Consider the following 22,916-nt stretch of genomic DNA (forward strand, 5'->3'; position numbering starts at 1 on the left):
CATGTTGATATTGGGTCATAAGGTTATTCTTCTCCAGATACTCCAGTATAGTATCTCTTAGAAAACCCTCCAGGATTTTACCCACAGTTGAGGATAAACTTACTGGCCCATAATTTCCGAGTTCAGTTTTTGTCCCCTTTTTGAATATTGGCACCACATTTGCTATACGCCATTCCTGTGCTACAGACCCAGTTATTATGGAATCTTTAAAGATTAAAAATAATGGTCTATCTATGACTGTGCTTAATTCCTGCAGTACTCGGGGGTGTATCCCATCCGGGCCTGGTGATTTGTCAATTTTAGTGATTTTTAGACGCCGCCGTACTTCCTGCTGGGATAAGCAGGTGACATTTAATGTAAAATTTTTATCCCTGATCATGTTATCCGTCATGGGATTTTCTTGTGTAAATACTGTTGAAAAAAAGTCATTTAGCATATTGGCTTTATCCTCATCCTCATCCACCATTTCACCCAGACTATTTTTAAGGGGGCCAACACTATCATTTTTTAGCTTCTTACTATTTATGTAGTTAAAGAATATTTTGGGATTATTTTTACTTTCTCTGGCAATGAGTCTCTCTGTCTCAATCTTTGCTGTCTTGATTTGCTTTTTACAGAATTTATTTAATCTTCTCTATTTAGTTAATGCCTCATCACTACCTACTTGCTTTAATTCGCTAAATGCTTTATTTTTATCTCTTATTACGCCCCTTACAGCTCTATTTAGCCATAGTGGTTTCCTCCTATTTCTAGCATGTTTATTCCCATATGGTATATCATGTGCACAGGTCCTATTCAGGATGCTAATAAACGTCTCCCATTTTCTTTGTGTATTTTTATGTCTCAGGATATCGTCCCAGTTAATTGCACCAAGATCACCTCTCATCCGTTGGAAATTTGCCTTCCTGAAGTTTAGTGTCCTTGTAACCCCTCTACTACACATCTTATTAAAGGATACATGAAAACTTATTAATTTGTGATCACTATTACCCAAGTGACCCCCAACCCTTACATTTGATATGCGGTCTGGCCTGTTGGTTAATATTAGGTCTAGCAGTGCCCCCCCTCTTGTTGGGTCCTGAACCAGTTGTGAAAGGTAATTGTCTTTCATAGTTGTCAAAAACCTATTACCTTTGCTGGAACTGCAGGTTTCGGTTCCCCAATGTATTTCAGGGTAGTTGAAGTCCCCCATAATAATGACTTCTCCTTGAGTCGCTGCTTCATCTATTTGCTTTATGAGGATATTCTCTGTTGCTTCCATTATTTTTGGAGACTTATAACAAACCCCTATCAGTAATTTATTATTTTTCCCCCCTCCCCTTATCTCTACCCACAGGGACTCTACATTTTCATTAGATTCATATATATTATCACGAAGGATGGGTTTTAAGGATGATTTTACATATAAACACACGCCTCCCCCTCGTTTATTTGTTTGGTCATTTCTGAACAGACTATAGCCCTGTAAATTAACCGCCCAGTCATGGCTCTCATCCAGCCATGTCTCAGATATCCCCACCATGTCATAATTATGTTCCAACAACATTAACTCCAATTCCTCCATCTTGTTGGCGAGGCTTCTGGCATTAGTATACATACACTTTATGTATCTCTCTTTACCTCTATTCTTTCTTAAATTATTAACTGTTCTAACCCCACCCCCCATGCCACCCTCACCCCCAATTTCATTATTTGTGCCCAGGTCTCTATCTGCACTGTCTTCCCCTCCTATAAAAGGAATACCCTCCTCCCTGTCCCTAGTTTAAACACTCCTCCAACCTTCTAGCCATTTTCTCCCCCAGCACAGCTGCACCCTCCCCATTGAGGTGCAGCCCGTCCCTAGCGTAGAACCTGTAGCCAACTGAGAAGTTAGCCCAGTTCTGCAGGAACCCAAACCTTTCCTTCCTACACCAATTCCTTAGCCACTTATTAACCTCCCTAATCTCCCGTTGCCTCTCTGGCGTGGCACGTGGTACAGGAAGTATTTCCGAAAATACCACCTTGGAGGTCCTTGCTTTAAGCTTACAGCCTAGTTCCCTGAAATCATCTTTAAGGACCTTCCACCTACCGCTAGCTTTGTCATTTGACAAACAAGTTAGATTATACTCACTGGGGGGCGGGGGCGGTGGGCGGAGATGTCCTCCTCCTTGCATCTCCATCGGCTCCTGCGCAGGCGTTCATTATCTGCCCTGTTGAGGGCAGAGCAGAGCACTGCAGTGCGCAGGCACCGGGAAAGGTCAGAGAGGTCCGGCGCCTGTGCACTGCAGTACTCTGCTCTGCCCTCAATAGGGCAGATAAAGTACGCCTGCGCAGGAACCGATGGAGATGCAAGGAGGAGGACATCATCGTATGAAGATGGGAGGCGCCGGACAGGACGGCGACACCCATCGGACCGGACCGAACGCCGGGGTGAGTACAATATAACTTTTTTCTTATCTTACAGGTTACATCGGGGGCTTATCTACAGCATTACAGAATGCTATAGATAAGCCCCTGATGGCAGTGCCGGCAGCTGATAGGGCTAAAATGGGGTGACAGATCCCCTTTAAGAAGCTTGTTGATGGTTATAGGGAGTGATTGATTGCAGTTATATATATTTTTTGTGTTGTTCCAATGCACACAAAGTAAGTAAACATGTGTACAGCAAAACATGCAAAATTGCAATAATTTTCTTGGAGAAATACTTCATTTTCTGAAACATTTTCAAGGGTGCCAACACTTTCAGCCATGACTATTTATATTGTAAGGGTTCACTCTCTCCAGTAGGCATTAGGCATTAAGCCTTAGATAGCATTCACACAGACAATGCAGTTTTGGTCCAAACACATGCAGTTTTTATTGCTTTCCACAAATTGCACTGTTACAGCACAAAAACAAACTCATAAACATAAATCCCTAGCCTTGTCCAGGCACTAACTAAACAGAACAGACCCTGGACTCTCATACACAGCTGTGCTAGCCCCAGCTCAGTCAAACAAAACAGCTATTGTCCATAGCAACCACTGATACTTGCAGTTCTCTGCACACGGCCTGTGCATTTAAAGAAGCTCTCCTTCCATCAGAATTTTTATCCTATTGTAGTCATCATCATATTATAGAATACTGTGTACTTACAATTGTTAATTTTGCCTTTCTACCCAGATAATTAATATATTGCAATCATCATATTATACAGTACTGTGTACTTGCAATTGTTAATTTTGCCTTTCTACCCAGATAATTAATATCATATTATACAGTACTGTGTACTTGCAATTGTTAATTTTGCCTTTCTACCCAGATAATTAATATATTGCAATCATCATATTATACAGTACTGTGTACTTACAATTGTTAATTTTGCCTTTCTACCCAGATAATTCTTCTCTTTTGTCTGCTCTATTGCGCTATATAGAAACAGGAAGTCTCTTGTCCCTGCATTTATCATTCCTCACTTCAACTCCTGACTCAGTTGCTCCCTCCTCCTGCCATAGGCTTTTTCAGTGACTTATGCATAGAAAATTGGCCTCCTGTTTCTACATAGAGATTAGAGAATTCAGCTAGTCAGTGTTTAATCATGTGATGTCATAGACCTAACTCAAAACAGAAGAATCAGCTGGATAGAAAAGTAAAATGACCAATTTTGAGTACACAGTGCTGTATAATATGATGATTGCAATATATTAAGAAGATAAAAATTTTGATGGGAGTACTTCCTTAATCATGGTCACATATGTGAGTGTGGGCTCACCCACACAGATTACAGTCCTCCTCCTTAGCAGACTTCATTCACAGATGATGCACAATCCCACTAGTTGTGGTATCCCTTCAGCCCGAGCTCCACAAGCTTCCAGTGCCAAACAGAAGTGTTCATCTCTAGGCACAGTTCACAATGAACAAGCTGCAGCTTCCACACAGTTCTCTGCAGCTCTCACAAACAGACTGCTTAGCGCAATCTCCATTCAGAGAGAGACTCTGGCATGTCTCTCTCTCAGCTACAGCTCACATTTTGGCTGGTCACTCATTAGTAGCACACTCAACTCTGCACAACATCCATCAGACTGATGCTCCCCCAAGAGACTGCCACTCAATGAATTTACTTCCTGCTTCTAAGACTGGTTTTGAGACTTACCATATTTTTGTTGGCCGTTTTTGCGGCCCTAATAGATTTCTATGGGGCCACAAAATTGGCTTGCAAAAATTAGTAGGAAGGCAGTCCTCCGTATGGCAATGAGGGCCGTATTTGCAGCCATCAAAAAATATTGAGCTTGCTCGATATTTTTCATGGCTTATGGACACGGCCGCAATGCATTTCAGTGGTACTGCAAAAACAACGTTAAGTTGTTTTTGCGGTACACGGTGTTTGCGGACCGCCGTTTTTTCCCCTGCTATTTGTTATAACAGGGAAAGACAGCAATCTGAGAAGGTTTTTTGCTGCCCGTTTTTGCGGGAGACCTAAAGAATCACGGCAATACGGCCCGCAAAAACAGCCCGTAAAAACGGGCCGCAAAAAACACGGCAAGTGTAAAACCAGCCTTAGAGAAATACTGCAGGTGCAACTAATGCAGGGCTGGAATTAACTCTGTCCTTACTAGCTATGCTACTAGATAAAGCTAGATAGATAGCTAGATAGATAGATAGATAGATAGATAGATAGATAGATAGATAGATAGAGTTGTGCTCAAAAGTTTACATACCACCATATCACTTCTCCCCTATGCCTCAAAACTCCTGGAACATGTCCATTTCAACCAGTCCTCCCACCTCTCTTCCTGCTCCCTCTTCGACCGCTTACAATCTGGCTTCCGACCGTGTCACTCCACTGAACCTGCACTAACTAAAGTCATCAATGACATACTAACCGCCAAATCCAAGCGACATTACTCTGTCCTCCTCATCCTTTACCTGTCCTCTGCCTTTGACACAGTAGACCATTCCCTATTACTTCAGTACTTCAGACCCTCTCATCTCTTGGCATCACAGACTTGGCCCTATCTTGGATCGCATCATACCTAACAGACTGGACATTTGGAGTGCCCGCCAGGGTCGCCAGGTCGGCGGGGTACTTGGAGCCGGGCCTGGTGGATTTCAATGTGAGATGTCACGGTAGCTGCGACCCGGTCCGTGGCCCTGGGCGTCCATTGTAAAAGGGGAATGTTGAGTGTGCGGATGATGATTAAAGTTTATTAGTGAATGATTCGTGACGCCACCTGTGGTGTTCGGCAATGAAGATGTTAAGCCGACGCTGCAGACAGATCCTCTGGGACAGATGGTGTGGTGCAGTAATGATGCTGTGGCCCTCCACAGGTAGGGCAGTAGTCCCAGGGCAGAGTAGGTGAAGAGCTAGTTAGGAGAGCGTAATGGTGCAGTGTTAAGCACAGAGATGTAGCAGTGCTGAGTGGGTTGGCGCAGGAATAAGTGGAGGACACCAGGGCATGTAGTTCCAAAGCTTTACTCACAGTCTGTTGTGCATACAGGTGCCCGCCTCGGTGCCGTGTCCTCCAGGTCAGGGGCTCAGCCAACCTCAAGGCAAGATGAAGTACTCCGTTCCACCACTCCGCCAACATATGTGTCTTTTCTGAACGTCTCCCTCCTTAGCGCTCGTAGTGAAGTATTCACAGTACTGAGTTACACTGGAGTTCCTCCTTTCAGATGTTCCTTTGAACTCTACTTGTACGGCAGACATCTGTAGCCTGCTTCAGGGATTCCTTACTACTAAGTCCCGGCTCACTCTCTTTGCTGTTGTGCCCCCAAGTCTTGTGTGGGAATAAAGTGGTGACAACTTCTATTCCTCCGGTGTCTGTCGCAGGACCATTAGTATCCATACAACCTCGGGGACCGGACCCCGGCCATGCACTTAGAACTTGAGGAAGGGCTCTGCTCTAACCCTAATCCTTAGTTCTCATCTTCTCCTTACGTTCCGTACAAATCAATCTTTCTTATGGAGAATTAGGCTTTCTGAATATCTCTTTCTTGTGCCAGCAGACTCAGGTCACTGAGGTCTGCTGCAGCACTTCCTTCAATCCATCCCACTCAGGGGATCCTCTCTCTGACTCCCAGTCAGACAACTGACTGACTCCTAATGATCTCCCGCTCTCTTGTGCAGACTAAGCTCCACCCACCTCCCAGCACTCTTTGTGTTCAGGAGGAGATGCAGTACCTCTGTGGCGACTGAACCCTCAGGGGAGCCACACATTCATTGTCTCCCACTCACACACCACCTCCTCACCTCGCCCCCTATCTGTCGGAGTCCCGCAAGGTTCAGTCCTAGGGCCCCTGCTCTTCTCCATTTACACCTTTGGCCTGGGACAGCTCATACAATCTCACGGCTTGCAGTATCACTTCTATGCTGATGACACACAGATCTGCAATGGGTACGGAAAGTATTCAGACCCCTTTCAATTTTTCACTCTTTGTTTCATTGCAGCCATTTGGTAAATTCAAAAAAGTTCATTTTTTCTCATTAATGTACACTCTGCACCCCATCTTGACTGAAAAAAAACAGAAATGTAGAAATTTTTGCAAATTTATTAGACAAGAAAAACTGAAATATCACATGGTCATAAGTATTCAGACCCTTTGCTCAGACACTCATATTTAAGTCACCTGCTGTCCATTTCCTTGTGATCCTCCTTGAGATGGTTCTACTCCTTCATTGGAGTCCAGCTGTGTTTAATTAAACTGATAGGACTTGATTTGTAAAGGCACACACCTGTCTATATACAGTAAGACATCACTGCTCACAGTGCATGTCAGACCAAATGAGAATCCTGAGGTCAAAGCAACTGGCCAAGGAGCTCAGAGACAGAATTGTGGCAAGGCACAGATCTGGCCAAGGTTACAAAAGAATTTCTGCAGTACTCAGGGTTCCTAAGAGCACAGTGGCCTCCATAATCCTTAAATGGAAGAAGTTTGGGACCACCAGATGTCTTCCTACACCTCGCCGTCCAGCCAAACTGACCAATTATAGGAGAAGAGCAGTGATGAAAGAGGTAAAGAAGAAGCCCAAGATCACTGTGGCTGAGCTCCACAGATGCAGTAGGGAGATGGGAGAAAGTTCCACAAAGTCAACTATCACTGCAACCCTCCACCAGTCGGACCTTTAGGGTAGAGTGGCCTGACGGAAGCCTCTCCTCAGTGCCAGACATATGAAAGCCAGCGGCGTATCTAGGGGGGCAGCCGGGGCATTTGCCCCGGGCGCAGCCAGCAGGGGGGCGCAGTCGGGCCGCCTAATGCAGCGGTCCGCAGTGTCCTCCCTGGCGGCTGCGTTCTGCCGCCCCCCCGGCCTGGGAGTCGGCGGTTCTCTGTGTCAGCTGTCAAGCTGACAGCCGGCGCAGAGAAGGAGCGCGTGCCGGCTCCCAGGGAGCAATTGTACTGGCGTCTATACAGACGCCAGTGAAATTGCAGCTCTGACCGCCGGGTCAGAGCGACGTTAGCAGCGTGATCAGGTCATGTGATCACGCTGCTGACATCACTCCCCGGCACCCAGAGAGAACTCTGGTGGTAAGTGTGCTCCACTGTGCAGCTGAAGAACCACCGAAGATGGGAGATGGGGGATTTGTAGAGGGGATGGGGGTTAATCTGTGGGGGGATTTGTAGAGGGCATGGGGGTTAATGTGTGGGGATGGGGGTTAATGTGTGGGGGCATTAATGAGTGGGGATGGGGGTTAATGAATGGGGATGGGGGTTAATGTGTGGGGGCGTTAATGAGTGGGGATGGGGGATAATGAGTGGGGATAAGGGTTAATGTGTGGGGAGTTAATGAATGGGGATGGGGTTAATGTGTTGGGGTGTTAATGAGTGGGGATGGGGGTTAATATGTGGGGGTAATGAATGGGGATGGGGCTTAATGTGTGGGGGCGTTAATGAGTGGGGATGGGGGTTAATGTGTGGGGATAAGGGTTAATGTGTGGGGGGTTAATGAGTGGGGATAGAGGTTAAATTATGTGGGGTTAATGAATGGGGATGGGGGTTAATGTGTGGGGGTGTTAATGAGTGGGGATGGGGGTTAATGTGTGTGGGGGTTAATGAGTGGTGATGGGGGTTAATGAGTGGGGATGGGGTTAATGTGTGGGGGTATTTGGAGTGGGGATGGGGGTTATTTAATGTGTGGGGGGATTTGGAGTGGTGATGGGGGTTGATGAGTGGGGATTGGGTTAATGTGTGGGGGGATTTGGAGTGGGGATGGGGGGTATTTAATGTGCATGTGGGGGGATTTGGAGTGGGGATGGGGGTTATTTAATGTGTGGGGGAGGATTTGGAGTGGGGATGGGGGTTATTTAATGTGTGTGTGAGGGATTTGGAGTGTGGATGGGGGGTTATTTAATGTGTGGGGGGATTTGGAGTGTGGATTGGGGATTTAATGTGTGTGTGGGGATTTGGAGTGGGGATGGGGGATTTAATGTGTGTGGGGGTATTTGGAATGGGGATGGGGGGTACTTAATGTGTGTGTGGGATTGGGGATGGGGGGATTTGGAGTGGGGATGGGGGGATTTAATGTGTGGGGAGATTTGAGGACACAAAATGAAGAGTATGTATGAGGAAACAGTATGGGGGATTGGTGCAGACAGTATGGGGAGCGAACGGGTTAATGTAAGTGGACACAGTATGGGTAGTGAGGGTGTGCAGACATAGTATGGGGAGTCGGGGGTATGTGTGAACAGACAGTATAGAGAGTGAGGGGGTAAATATATGAGGAGACAGTATGGGGAACAGAGGGATGTAAGAGGAGACAGTATGAGGAGGGAGGGGAATAGTGTGAGGTGACAGTATATTGCAAATATTTGTATTTAGGGGCATTATAATGACACTTCTATCTTTAAGGGGATCGTGTGGAGATTTGCTGCAGAAGACCGGAGAAGATGGAAGTCTGCAGAGAAGGCTGGTGATGAGAAAACTCATCATGGGGTCTGGACAAGAAGAAAAGAAGGAGAACGACTCCAGAGACGTCATCTATAAGGTACCTGGATGTAAATGTTATTTGTGACACTGACTAATTCTCAAGTTTTTATTTATGTTAGGAACATTAAAGGGGTTGCCCAGGTTTGTGATGAGTCTGCAGTCATTCCTTGTGACTGCAGACTTCTGAATTCTCACAGTGCTCACTGAATGCTGTTAGGATTCTCTTGTGCCGGTAATTTACATACATGCGGTCACATGCTGACTAGACATGTGTGACCTCACTCAATGAAAATGAACAGAGCGAGGCCAGGCACGTCTAGTCGGAGTGTGGCCAGAAGTATACAAATCACATACTTGTGCTGACATGATTGTACATCGGCAAGGGAGAATCCTAAAAGTGTGCAGTGCATTCATTGTGAGAATTCAGAAGCTGCAATTTCAGGACTCAGCTCTGCAGGTTCCAGCACTCATCACATGGACACTTCACTCATATGCGATTTTCGTAGTTATGGTCCTTTGACAAGGAGCTTCTCTTCCTGCTTCTCTCAGTTTTTTACTGAACATTGAGAGCATTAGGGAGAGCAAATCGTGGGTACATGGCTAAGTGTGCAAGTCGCATATGTACTTGGGGGGGAGGGGGGGCGCCGAACCGAATTCTTGCCCCGGGTGCCAGAAAGCCTAGATACGCCTCTGATGAAAGCCCATATAGTTTGCTAAAAAAAACACATGAAGGACTCCCAGACTATGAGAAATAAGATTCTCTGGTCTGATGAGATGAAGATAGAACCTTTTGGTGATAATTCTAAGTGGTATGTGTGGAGAAAACCAGGCACTGCTCATCACCTGCCCAATACAATCCCAACAGTGAAATATGATGGTGGCAGCATCATGCTATAGGGGTGTTTTTCAGCTGCAGGGACGACTGGTTGCGATTGAAGGAAACATGAATGAGGCCAAGTACAGAGATATCCTGGATGAAAACCTTTTCCAGAGTGTTCTGGACGTCAGACTTGGCCGAAGGTTCACCTTCCAACAAGACAATGACCCTAAGCACACAGCTAAAATAGCAAAGGAGTGGCTCCAGAACAACTCTGTGACCACTCTTGCCTGGCCCAGCCAGAGCCCTGACCTAAACCCAATTGAGCATCTCAGGAGAGAACTGAAAATGGCTGTCCACCAACGTTCACCATCCAACCTGACGGAACTGGAGAGGATCTGCAAGGAAGAATGGCAGAGGATCCCCAAATCTAGGTGTGAAAAACTTGTTGCATCATTCCCAAGAAGACTCATGGCTGTACTAGCTCAAAAGGGTTCTTCTACTCAATAATGAGGAAAGAGTCTGAATACTTATGACCATGTGATATTTGTGTTTTTCTTTTTTAATAAATTTGCAAAAATTTCTATATTTCTGTTTTTTTCAGTCAAGATGGGGCAGAGTATACATTAATGAGTAAAAAATGAACATTTTTGAATTTACCAAATGGATGCAATGAAGCAAAGAGTAAAAACTTTAAAGGGGTCTGAATGCTTTCCGTACCTACTATACCTCTCTGGACCAGATATCACCTCCCTACTAACCAAAATTCCAGAATGTTGGTCCGCTATTCATCCTTCTTCCCCGCTAGATTTCATCATCTTTCCTCCATCTCATTCGACCCCCCAACGGACTTATTCATTAAAGTAAATTGCTGCTCATTCTCCCCAGTCCCATAAGCTCACTGCCTTGGGGCGGGGTAATCCTTGACTCTGATCTCTCCTTTAAACCACATATCCAAGCCCTTTCCACTTCCTGCCGACTTCAACTCAGAAATATTTCCCAGATCCGTACATTCCTCAACCTAGAATCTGCAAAAACTCTAGTGCATGCCCTCATCATCTCCTGCCTTGACTACTGCAAATTCCTACTTTGTGGCCTACCCTTTAACACTCTCGCACCCCTCCATTCTATTCTAAACTGCTGCTCGACTAACCCACCTGTCCCCCCCACTATTCCCCAGCCTCTCCTCTCTGTCAATCCTTTCACTGGTTCCCCATTACCCAAAGACTCCAGTTCAAAACCCTAACCATTACATATAAAACCATCCACAACCTGTCTCCTCCATACATCTGTGACCTTGTCTCCCGGTACTTACCTACACGCAACCTCCGATCCTCACAAGATCTCCTTCTCTACTCTCCTATCTCCTCTTCCCACAATCGCATACAAGCTTTCTCCCGCGCATCCCCCCTACTCTGGAAGTCTCTGCTCCAACACATCAGGCTTTTGCCTACCGTGGAAACCTTCAAAAGAAACCTGACAACTCACCTTTTCTGACAAGCCTGCAAGCTGCAGTAACCGCCGATCCACCAAACCACTACACAACCATCTCTGCGCTTGCATATTGTATCCTCACCCATCCCTTGTAGATTGTGAGCACTCGCAGGCTGGGTCTTCTCTCCTCCTGTATCAGTCATGACTTGTATTGTTTAAGATTACTGTACTTGTTTTTTAATATGTATACCCCTTTTCACATGTAAAATGCCATGGAATAAATGGTGCTATAATGATAAATGATAATAATAATAATACCCTGGCAGAATTTTTGCTTTCTTGGCATTTTTTCAGAAAATATGAATAATAACACCAAAACTTTTTCTCCACTCATGGTTAGTGGTTAAACTACTGTGTTTTCTCTTTTAAATCATAATGACAACCCAAAACATCCAAATGACCCTGATCAAAAGTTTACATACCCTGGTGATTTTGGCCTGATAACATGCACAGAAGTTGACATAAATGGGTTTGAATGGCTACTAAAGGTAACATCCTCACCTGTGACCTGTTTGCTTGTAATCAGCGTGTGTGCACAAAAGTTAAGAGCTTCTGGGATCCAGACAGACTCTTGCATCTTTCATCCAGCCACTGATGTTTATGGATTGAGTCGCAGGGAAAGCAAAAGAATTGTCAACGGATCTACAGAAAAAGGTAGTTGAACTTTATAAAGCAGGGAAGGGATACAAAGAGATATCCATACAATTGATAATGCCAGTCAGCAGCTTTCAAAATGTGATTAACAAATGGACACTCACGGGCTCTGTAAAAACAAATCCACGGTCAGGTAGACCAACAAAATTTTCGTCCACAATTGCCAGGAAAATTGTTCGGGATGCAAAGAAAAATCCACAAATAACATTAGCTGAAATACTGGACTCTCTGAAAACTAGCGGTGTGGCTGTTTCAAAATGTGCAATAAGGGGGAACTTGATGAGAAATGGGCTGCATGGTCGAGTCGCCAGAAGAAAGCCATTACTGCATAAATGCCACAAAGAATCTCACCTACAATACACAAAACAGCACAGAGACAAGCCTCAAAATTTTTTGAACATGGTAATTTGGAGTGATGAGACCAAAATTGAACTTTTTGGCCACAACCATAAATGTTACAACAAGGGTCAACAAGGCCTATCATGAAAGGAACACCATTCCTACTGTAAAGCACGGAAGTGGATCGCTGACGTTTTAATGTTTTTGTTTTGAAGTTGAAGGAAAGATGAATGCAGCATGTTATCAGCAAATATTGGAGGCAAATTTGCAATCAACAGCCCAGAAGCTGCGCATGGGACATACTTGGACGTTCCAACATGACAACGATCCAAAACACAAGGCCAAGTCGACCAGTCATTGGCTACAGCAGAACAAAGTGAAGGTTCTGGAGTGGCCATCTCAGTCTCCTGACCTCAATATCATTGAGTCACTCTGGGGAGATCTCAAGCATGCAGTTCATGCTAGACAGCCCAGGAATTTACAGGAACTGGAGGCTTTTTTGCCAAGAAGAGTGGGCAGCTTTACCATCTGAGAAAATAATGAACCTCATCCACAACATCCACAAAAGACTTCAAGCTGTCATTGATGTTATAGGGGGCAATACATGGTATTAAGATATGGGGTATGTAAACTTTTGATCAGGGTCATTTGGATGTTTTGGGTTGTCATTAAGATTAAAAAAGAGAAAATACAGTAGTTTGACAATAAATGGCTTCACCCATCCACTATGTATGAGTGGAAAAAAGTTTTGGTGTTATCATTCATATTCTCTGAAAAAAAGGCCAAGAAAGCAAAAATTCTGCCAGGGTATGTAAACTTTTGAGCACAACTATAGACAGAATAGATATTTCGATTGATAGATACCCTCATAGAGACCCTGATGCCAGTAATGTGAACTCTGTATAATCCCGCCCACACCACTGATTTTCAGCTTTCTGTTTACAATGTGCATATGCAGAACAGAAAGCTGCCTATCAGTGGTGTGGGCTGGGTTATACAGAGTTCATGAATATGGAGGACTACATGCTAGCTGGTTTACTAGTTCTATAGTGATTTCCCGCTGCTAAAAAAGAGAAAACTGCAGCAAGCAGCTCAGTAAGTGACACAATTGCTGGAGTCAGGGTTTCTGTCTTTACATCATCCTGCTCTCAGAGTCGCTGGCAAAAACCTGCTGACAGATTGCTGTTAAGGGAGTCTGACAGCAGGTTTCACCCTGCAAAAACTGCTAACAGTTCTAAATCGGAGACATATAGAGGTGTTTACAGTTACATTTGTGTAATGTTGTAGTAGCTGCATAAATGAGAAAGAAAAGTTACAAATCCGGCATTTGCATCTCTCACAGAAGATCTCTGGGCATTAGCTAATGCTTAAGTGCTCCCTGCATTAAACGCTCCCCTCCTGCCTTTTGAGTAACGGTTATAGTGACTCCTGGATGGGCAAACTCACAAGAGCATAGTACGGAGATTGGATATTTTGGATCACTTACTGTAACACCAAGGTGGAAAAATCATTGAATAATATAAATCACAAGATGAATAGAGATCTTAATTGTATGCAAATGGTGAAAAAATGGAAACAAAATTTTCAGAACACCTTGGTTTATTCAGTATGGAGTATTAGCGCTATATGCAGAAATCCCTGCACTTGCGCGTCTTGGCTGCTATAGATAAGTTAATAAATGGTTTTATGAGGAATGTTCTACCATGATGAATGCACTTGGGCAGCAAATTATCAAAATCCAATGGAGGCAGCACCCCATGTAATTGCCGATCAGTGATGTCCCAGATGTGTTAGGCCGGGTTCACACTGCGTTATGGCAGTCCGTTAGACGGACTGCATTACACCGTGGCATAACGCAATGTAACGCAGTCCATTAACGTTGCCATTAACCCCTATTATCGGGCGCATCGCCAATGCATGCCATAATCGGCATGCGCTAGCAATGTGCTGTTATTCAGTGACGGAGCCTTGGACGCGGGCTGCAGTGTCTGAGGCTCCGTCACCGCTAGCGCTGATGAATCATCTGCGCTAGCGGTATAGCATAACGCAATCGCGTTATGCTATAGCGTTAACGCAGCCTGTCATCGCTATGCGTTGAACGGGCTGCTGTAACACAGTATGAACCTGGCCTTAGATGGGAGACAAGTCAGGAGATGCTGCTGGCCATGGTAGCATGTTAAGGCCATGAACGCTGCTCACAGTAGCACGAACAACATGTGGCCTTGGATTGTCATCTTGAAAAAATGCTCCTGGGAGACTTCGGAAAAATAGCCTTTCCACTAGTTGCACAACAAAATCAATGTAATGCCGAGATGTTAGTGTACCAGAAATGAAGATTAGAGGGGTCCATCTACAGTACCTTATTCCACCCCACACCATAATTCCAGGAGTAGGACTGGAGTAGCATTCCATTGTGAAGACCTCTTCATGACACTGCCCACGTAGTCTCCAGACCAATCTCCAGATTTCACTTGTTACCTAAATAATTGATACATTTTTGTGCTGGATTACCCCTTTAACAAATGTATACTGAATACCAGTATTAGATATTTGTATGCTAATTAGACAGTTTGGATATTAACGTGTTTAGCAGCATCTTGTATTCATCTGTTAATGAGCTGAGCTTTCCTAAGGATTCACATAAGTCACAATTAGACTAGAATACAGCCACAATCAGATCCTCGGCAGCCGCTAGCTTGCTTGTTGATGTTTTCCACATACAAGCAGTTTTTTTCCTGAAAAGAGGAAAAATAAACTGAAAAATAAGAGAAAACAGCACAAACGGTAATGAAGATGCATTATGGGGATAATGTTAATCAAAGGCAGAGCTTCACATTACCTCCTGATTGTTGTTTTGTATTATAGGAATACAATGCTAAATACATTGTATTATGCAAGAATATATATCATAGGGTTTTAGGAAGTTTCGCCCCCAGCAGTTCGCCCCCAGCATTTTGCCCCCAGCAGTTCGCCCCCAGCAGTTCGCCCCCAGGTACACTTCGCCCCCGAATATTTCGCCCCCAGCATTTCGCCCCCAGGTTGTTTCGCCCCCGCACATTTTGCCCCCGCACATTTCGCCCCCAGCAGTTCGCCCCCGGATGTTTCGCCCCCAGCAGTTCGCCCCCGGATGTTTCGCCCCCGGATGTTTCGCCCCCAGCAGTTCGCCCCCGGATGTTTCGCCCCCAGCAGTTCGCCCCCGGATGTTTCATCCTCAGCAGTTTGCCCCCAGATGTTTTGCCCCCAGCAGTTCACCCCCGGATGTTTTGTCCCCAGCAGCTCGCCCACAGCAGTTCGCCCCCGGATGTTTCGCCCCCTGCTTTTTGCCCCCAGATGTTTCGGCCCCAAATTAGGCAGGGAATTTTGGCCTTGTGTTTTAGCCCTAAGACCGCTTTCACAGTAGCCACTTTCCCAAGTGCTAAGCACTGGAAAATCGCTAAGAAGATTGCCAATTTTGAATATACTACATGGTGGCCCGATTCTAATGTATCGGGTATTCTAGAAGGCACAGCCACCTGGTATGTTGCACAGGTTATGTAGTATATTGGACAGTCCACGTAGTACATTGTACAGGCCACGTAGTATATAGGACAGCCGACGTAGTATTTTGGACAGCGCACGTAGTAAATTGCACAGTCCACGTAGTAAATTGCACAGCGCACATAGTAAATTACACAGCGCACATAGTATATTGGCCAGCCAACGTAGTATATTGCACTGGTCACGTAGTATATTGCACTGTCCACGTAGTCTAGGAATGTGGGCACTATATTCGTGTTTAAAAAAAAATAATAAAGATATACTCACCTCAGCCACGGGCCCTGAAGTCCTCGCGCCTCTCTGCAGTGCTGGCGGTGGCTTCCGGTCTGAGCGTAGGACCTGCGATGATGTCGCGGTCACATGACCGTGACATCATCGCAGGTCTTGGACGGTGTGCATCGGAGAGAGGCTCGGAGGACAGCGCGACGTTGGAGGGGGTGAGAATAACTTTTTTTTTTTATCATTATTATTTTTAACATTACATCTTTTCACTATTGATGCTGCATAGGCACCATCAATAGCGAAAAGTTGGTCACACAGGGTTAATAGCAGCGTTAACGGAGTGCGGTACACCGCGATCTGTTAACGCTGGCATTAACCCTGTGTGAGCGGTCAGCGGTGAGTACAGGGCAGTGAAGCAGCGGCCATTTTTATGGCAGACTGTGACCGTCGCTGATTGGTCGTGGGCGTTTTGCCACGACCAATCAGCGACTTGGATTTACATGACAGACGCCGCGACCAATGAATATACGAATAAAACGTTACAGACAGAAAGACGAAAGTGACCCTTAGACAATTATATAGTAGATAAGTCAATGGCTAGAAAAGCGAGGTGTTGTTTCGGCCAGCTCTTTTTATTTTATTACAGGAGCTATTTTTGAGCACTTAGCGTTCATCAATAGCCTGTATCTTATGGGTCATTACCGAGAGCACTCACAAAAGCGCTCTGAAAAATGCCAGTAAAGCACGTGCTTTGGAGTTCTAAAACAGTGGCAGCATAAGGGTGCTTTCAAACTTCCGCTACATATGCACTACAGGCCGCCCGTTCGCTTCTGTAATGCCGCATTCCGCTAACCTGCAGCGGAACGAAAAGAAGAAAATGCTCTTCTTTTTGTTCTGACACTGATAGCGGAATGCGGCATTACGAAAGCGAATGGGCGTCTGCAGATCGCGGAACCCAGCCGTTCACTTCTATGGGCAATGCAAGCGGAATGCCAGCATTCAGCCAGCATTGCCCTGGGGTCAGCTGGATGTCAGATCCAGAGCGGATCGACCTCTGGCGGCCACAAACACAAGTGTGAAACCACTCTAAAATTACAGTGTGCAAGAGGCCTAAAATCTAAACAATTTTGAACTTTTACCTGACCAAGCACTGACCTGCTTTGTTGCAAGTTTTGTTGCAGATGTAACAAGTAGCATGGTCACATGTCCTGCAAGTTACATTAGACTAGCTTTTATTCCATCTGTATATCAGAATATAGCAGTGTCTGAAATCTCCACAAAGAGAGAAGTGTACTGCCACAAAAAATCAGTCAGCTTCCACAGCAATTCACTTTCTACAACTATGAATTCAGTTCTGTCCAAACGTGGAAGGAGGAAGTTGGTCCATGAGAATCACAATTACTTATTTTCCAAACGAACCACTGATGATGTCCATTCCATCTGGGTATGTGAAAAACGGTCGACTTGCAAGGGACGTGTTTGGACCAATGAAGAATCTGGCGAAGTTGTGAAAGTAGTCAATCTTCACAATCACGCAGCACAAGCTGCAAGACCTGAAGCAATCCGACTTGTTAATGAGGCTGTGACCAGGGCAAGGACAACACAGGAGACACCACAACAGATTCTCACAGACGTCGTTTCAGGAGCCCATTCTAATGTTGCAGCACTTCTCCCAAGGAAAGCATCACTGAAGAGAACAATACGATTAGCAAGGCAACTTGGCAATATCCCAAGGTTACCTCAAACCCTTGATCAACTTGTTATCCCCCTCGAGTTCCAGGAGATCAGTATTGATGGTGTCCAGCAGCAGTTCCTTCTGCATGACTCTGGTAAGCTACTTAACCATTTAACATTGTATTAAAACAATTCCATTATGCATAATTATTGCAAAGTTTATTTTGCACAAATGTGAAAAATGCTACACTATAAGGTGCTGATATAAAATACTATGTGATTTTTGCCTTCAAGGGAAACTTTGAGGGTAATATAATGTAGTGAGGCCTACTGATTCCAACTAGTGTTGGCCGATCACTGGAAAGATAGGATCAGATCGGGCTGATCATACCGAAAGATTGGAATTAATTCAGATCCAATCTCCAGAGCTAGATGGCGGAAGCCAACCCCAGCTCTAGCAGCACACTGAGTCCTCAGCAACAATCTCAGTTGAGCCACTCTTCTTCCAGCTTTCTTGCATATATATAATGGCCCCAAGCTGCGCTGTTAAAAAATAAACAAACCCAGTTATTCAACTCTCTCTCCGGTGTCCAGCGCTGTCTCCGGCGGTGCAGGGAATTCCGAAATCCCAATGCTATGCATTCTGGGTTGTGCATCACCACCTCTGCACATGTGACGGGCTGTTCTGTGACGTGATGTGGTGCTTTCCCAGGACCGTCTAGTGAGCGGTCCTGGGATCACTCTCCACTGTAGTTATAGTACGGCAGGCACAGAGGCGGCGATGCGCCGCCTGGATTTCGGGATTCCCTGCACTGCTGGGCTAGGAGCCGGAGCCAGTACTGGACACTGGAGAAAGAGGTGAGTAACTGGGTTTGTTTATTTTTTAACAGCGCAGCCTGGAGCCATTTACTAAAGCTAAATATGCACACACGCTGTACACCTGTATAGTGTGTGTGTGTGTGTATATATATATATATATATATATATATATGCGCACACTGTTCGGGAGTGTATGCCTGGACAGTGTTTTCAGATTACGGAGGATTCCGATTTCTAATTCAGATCATCATCATGATCTGGCTACAAATCGGATCGTAATTTAAAATAACGATCAGCCTGAAAATCGTAATAAATTACGATCTTCAGTGATCGGACCGGCCAACACTAATTCCAAAAATGCAGCATTGTACTGGCCATACCTGTCCTGGATGCTGCCCCGGAGTTCAGCCTCGCCTGTCTGCGGCATGCACGGACTGAACTGCCATCGCCGGCTGATTCCTCGGCTCTCGTAGTTCAGTCCTGCAGATCCGTGGACAGGTCGGGCTGAACTCTGGAGCTCAGGTGAGATACGCCATGATTTGCAGATGCGTTTTGCCTGCTGCTTCCAAGCACTTTTTAAGCACTTTGCAAGCGCTTTGGCAAAACGCTTCTGCAAATAGGGGACGTGGCCAAGCTCTGCTATGGGCGTGGCCATGCCCTGCTATGGCCTAAACCGAGCGTATTTGGCGTGGTTTGCAGGCATTTTTCGGGAGGTTTCCCTCTTGCCCATTCCCATTCCTTCCGGGATCCGCCGGAAAATAGCTTTGAAGCTATTTTCCGGTGGGGCGTTTTCCGGCCCCGGCCGGAATCCGCCCATAACCCGCACCATAGACATGAAAGGGCGGGTTTCAGGCAGGAAACACAGCACGGAATACGCCTGTAAATCCAGCTTGTCTGGATAAAGCCTGAGGCCTCGTGCCCACTGACGGAAGGGGATTGTGGAGCGGCATCTCCGCAGCGGCTGTAATTGCGGTAGCAATTGCAGATCCCACAGGAATCTATTTGTGCCTGCAATTGTGGCCACTATTGTGGTACCCTAATTCTGTATCAAAATCTTCACTTAACTCTATGGATTTAGGTGCAGGTTTTAGTGCAGGATTTCAGCCCCTTGTCTGAATGGCTGGAATTTTGTTTGTATAATGGCAGCATACATTGACATGCTGCACTGCATGTTTTTTTTTTGTAAACAAAATTTTTTCATCAGCATGTGGATGGGATTTACACATTAATGCTGCATATGACCCCAGCCTAATGGACCATTCAGTTATGCCTTAGGCCAAAAGCACACTGGTGATTTTACTGGCGTTTTTTGCGTCCTGCACAATCCTCTCAATGAGACAGCATAGGCAGCGCAGACGTCACGAACGTCCGCGCTGCCCACCCGACGGCTAGCGTGCCCATCCGCCTGAATGGAATGCCCCATTCAGGCGGGCGGACCGCCCAGTCGTTCATTCAGACGTCCAGCCGCACGCCGCGTCTGGATGCGGCTGTCAACTAGACGGCCCGTTCAGCATAGTGGCGATCGGCCGTGCTGAACGGCCGTCTAGTTGAAGGGTCTAAAGGTACCCTAAAAATGTGACCTATTTCAAGTTTAGAAGTAATTTTAATTTTAAACAAAAATATATAATTTTCCACTGGGACAATATATGTTGTAAAAAACTATTGGTTGGCCCCTTCACACTAGATTTTGCTTCAGTTTTTTTATTATGAAATCAGAAAATCTGGAGCAAAATGTGAGTATTTAATGTGAGATATGAACAGAGTCTTCTGATTAGGATATTTTTTTGGTGAATTTATCCCAAAACTCTGTCTGCTGCTTGTTACACTTTTTCTGTTATTTCCTCTACTAATACTTTCATTTTAAATTAGGAAATGGACACAGCCGTATGTTGATATTTGGAACAAGAGACAATCTCCATCTACTGGCACAAAGTAAAGAGTGGTTTGCTGATGGCATGTTTTTCACTACACCAGCCTTGTTTAAGCAACTTTACACAATCCATGTAGTCCACAGCGGCCTTGTTGTTCCGGTAGTGTACACCTTGCTGACAGACAAGAGCCGTTCTACATACCAGAGGTTGCTGCAAGAGCTGATGAACTTGCAGCCTGGACTGCAGCCAGACAACCTGATGTTGGATTTTGAACTAGCTGCAATACAGGCATTTGAAAGTGAATTCCCCAACCTTCTGAAGACTGGCTGCTTTTTCCACCTATCACAGTCAGTTTGGCGTAAAGATCAAAATGAAGGACTCAAGATGCAATACCAAGGTGACCATGAATTTGCCCGTTGGATACGCATGATACCTGCCCTGGCCTTTCTACCACCACAGAATGTTGTGCAATCATTTGAAGAATTGGTGGAAGATCCTGACTTTCCACAAGAAGCAATACCTATTGCCAACTATTTTGAAGACAGCTATATCGGTCGAATGAATCGCAGAGGAAGTCAAGCACCTTTGTTTCCAGTTCAATTCTGGAATGTGTATGAACGAACATTGAATGATCAACAGAGAACAAATAATGATGTCGAAGGATGGCACCGTAGCTTTCGAGAAACATGTGGTACTCTTTTCCAAAATATATACCGGTTCATTAACTGTCTGAAACATCAGCAAGAGCTCCATAGTTTTGAAATTATTCAGATAATAGCAGGAAATCCCATCGCTGCAAGAAACAAAAAGTATGCTGCAATTTCAGCAAGGGTTAAACGTATCGTGCAAGATTTCGATAATAGAAGCTTGATGGATTATCTGAGAGGCATTGCCTACAGCTTTGATTTTTAGTTCATGGTCACATATTGTATGTTTTGAGAGCAGTGTTTTTAGCTGTAAAATAATTCAAGCATTATAACCTGCAATTTGTATTTTCTCTTTTTCTCTACTCCTTCCCCTCTATACCTTTTTATGTTTCTTGTTAAAACAGTTTTGATATATACAGTTAAAGCATAACTCTGCAAAAAACATGTTATGTTATAGTACCTGTGCCCATGATATTCATTTCCAAAGGAGACCTTCCAGCAGCTTCACTTCTGTGTGAAAAGTCTCATCCAAGTTAAAGCTCCATGTGCTGCAGGATTTCAGTGGTTGCTAAGGAGGTTGTTTCTCCTTAGTAGCAGTACTTGTGGATGGATTCTAGAGGGTGTGGCTGCACAGGAGCATGCAGCTAACAATATATTCCCTATGATGTATAAAGGGCTGCTGGCTTACAGCCCTCTGCAAAGCCCCCCCTATGTGTTCCGTCCTGTAACGGCTTTACACAGGCAGGGGGGAGCCCTCCTCTTGTCCAGGACAGAGCACATGAGCGGAGGGTGAAGGGGAGCTTTGCAGAGGGCTGTGAACAAGCAGCCCTGAATGTATCATAGGGAGCCAGGATCCGTTCTGCTCCCAAGGGGGCACGACCTCCTTATTAACCAATGAAATCCTACTATTTTCCTGTCTGTTTGTAAAATTACTCATCTAGAAAACAAAGTTTGAGAATAAAAAAAACTAATTTGATCAGAATTGTATATCTTAGACTCATATGGTGTATTATTAGTGATAAGCAAACCTGCCAATGTTCAGTTCAGGCAGGTTTTTCCCGGATGCGAAAGATCCAGGAGCAAATTGCTAGAGGCAAAACATCCAGGGATGAACTGCTGGGGGCGAACTGACAGGGGGCGAAACATCCGGGGGCGAACTGCTGGGGGCGAAACATCCGGGGGTGAACATCCGGGGGTGAACTGCTGGGGGCGAAACATCCGGGGGCGAACTGCTGGGGGCGAAACATCCGGGGACGAACTGCTGGGGGCGAACTGCTGGGGGCAAAACATCCAGGGGCGAAACATCCGGGGGCGAACTGCTGGGGGCGAAACATCCGGGGGCGAACTGCTGGGGGCGAAAAATCCGGGGGCGAAACATCTGGGGGCGAACTGCTGGGGGCGAACTTCTGGGGGCAAAACATGCGGGGGCGAACTGCTGGGGGCGAAACATCCGGTGGCAAACTGCTGGGGGTGAAACATCCGGGGGCGAACTGTTGGGAGCGAAATATCCGGGGGTGAACTGCTGGGGGCGAAACATCCGGGGGCGAAACATCCGGGGGTGACCTGCTGGGGGCGAACTGCTGGGGGCAAAACATGCGGGGGCGAACTGCTGTGGGCGAACTGCTGGGGGCGAAACATCCGGGGGTGAACTGCTGAGGGCGAAATATGCGGGGGCGAACTGCTGGGGGCGAAACATCCGGGGGCGAACTGCTGGGGGCAAACTGCTGGGGGCGAAACATCCGGGGGCGAAACATCCGGGGGCGAAACATCCGGGGGCGAACTGCTGGGGGCGAAACATCCGGGGGCGAACTGCTGGGGGCGAAACATCCGGGGGCGAAACATCCGGGGGCGAAACGTGCGGGGGCGAAATGTGCGGGGGTGAAATGTGCGGGGGCGAACTGCTGGGGGCGAAATGTGCGGGGGCGAACTGCTGGGGGCGAAATGTGCGGGGGCGAAACAACC

General features: G+C 45.9%; 1 protein-coding gene across 3 annotated transcripts in view; it reads left to right on the plus strand.

Moving 5' to 3' along the window:
• The window catches only part of CACNG2 (calcium voltage-gated channel auxiliary subunit gamma 2), a 197,219-nt gene that overhangs the window by 122,604 nt on the left and 51,699 nt on the right, over positions 1–22,916 (plus strand). Inside the window, exon 3 of one of the 3 annotated variants that reach the window (XM_073574368.1) lies at positions 20,306–22,087. The exons of the other annotated variants lie outside the window; for them this stretch is intronic. Within the exon in view, the coding sequence (XP_073430469.1) occupies positions 20,306–21,219 (914 nt within the window). The 3' untranslated portion in view covers positions 21,220–22,087. Of the gene's footprint in view, positions 1–20,305; positions 22,088–22,916 lie in introns of those variants that run through there. 3 annotated transcript variants of the gene reach the window in all.

Source organism: Dendrobates tinctorius, unplaced genomic scaffold (genome assembly GCF_039654945.1).
Source record: "Dendrobates tinctorius isolate UK_male_01 unplaced genomic scaffold, ASM3965494v1 ptg000038l, whole genome shotgun sequence".
Lineage (NCBI taxonomy): Eukaryota > Metazoa > Chordata > Amphibia > Anura > Dendrobatidae > Dendrobates > Dendrobates tinctorius.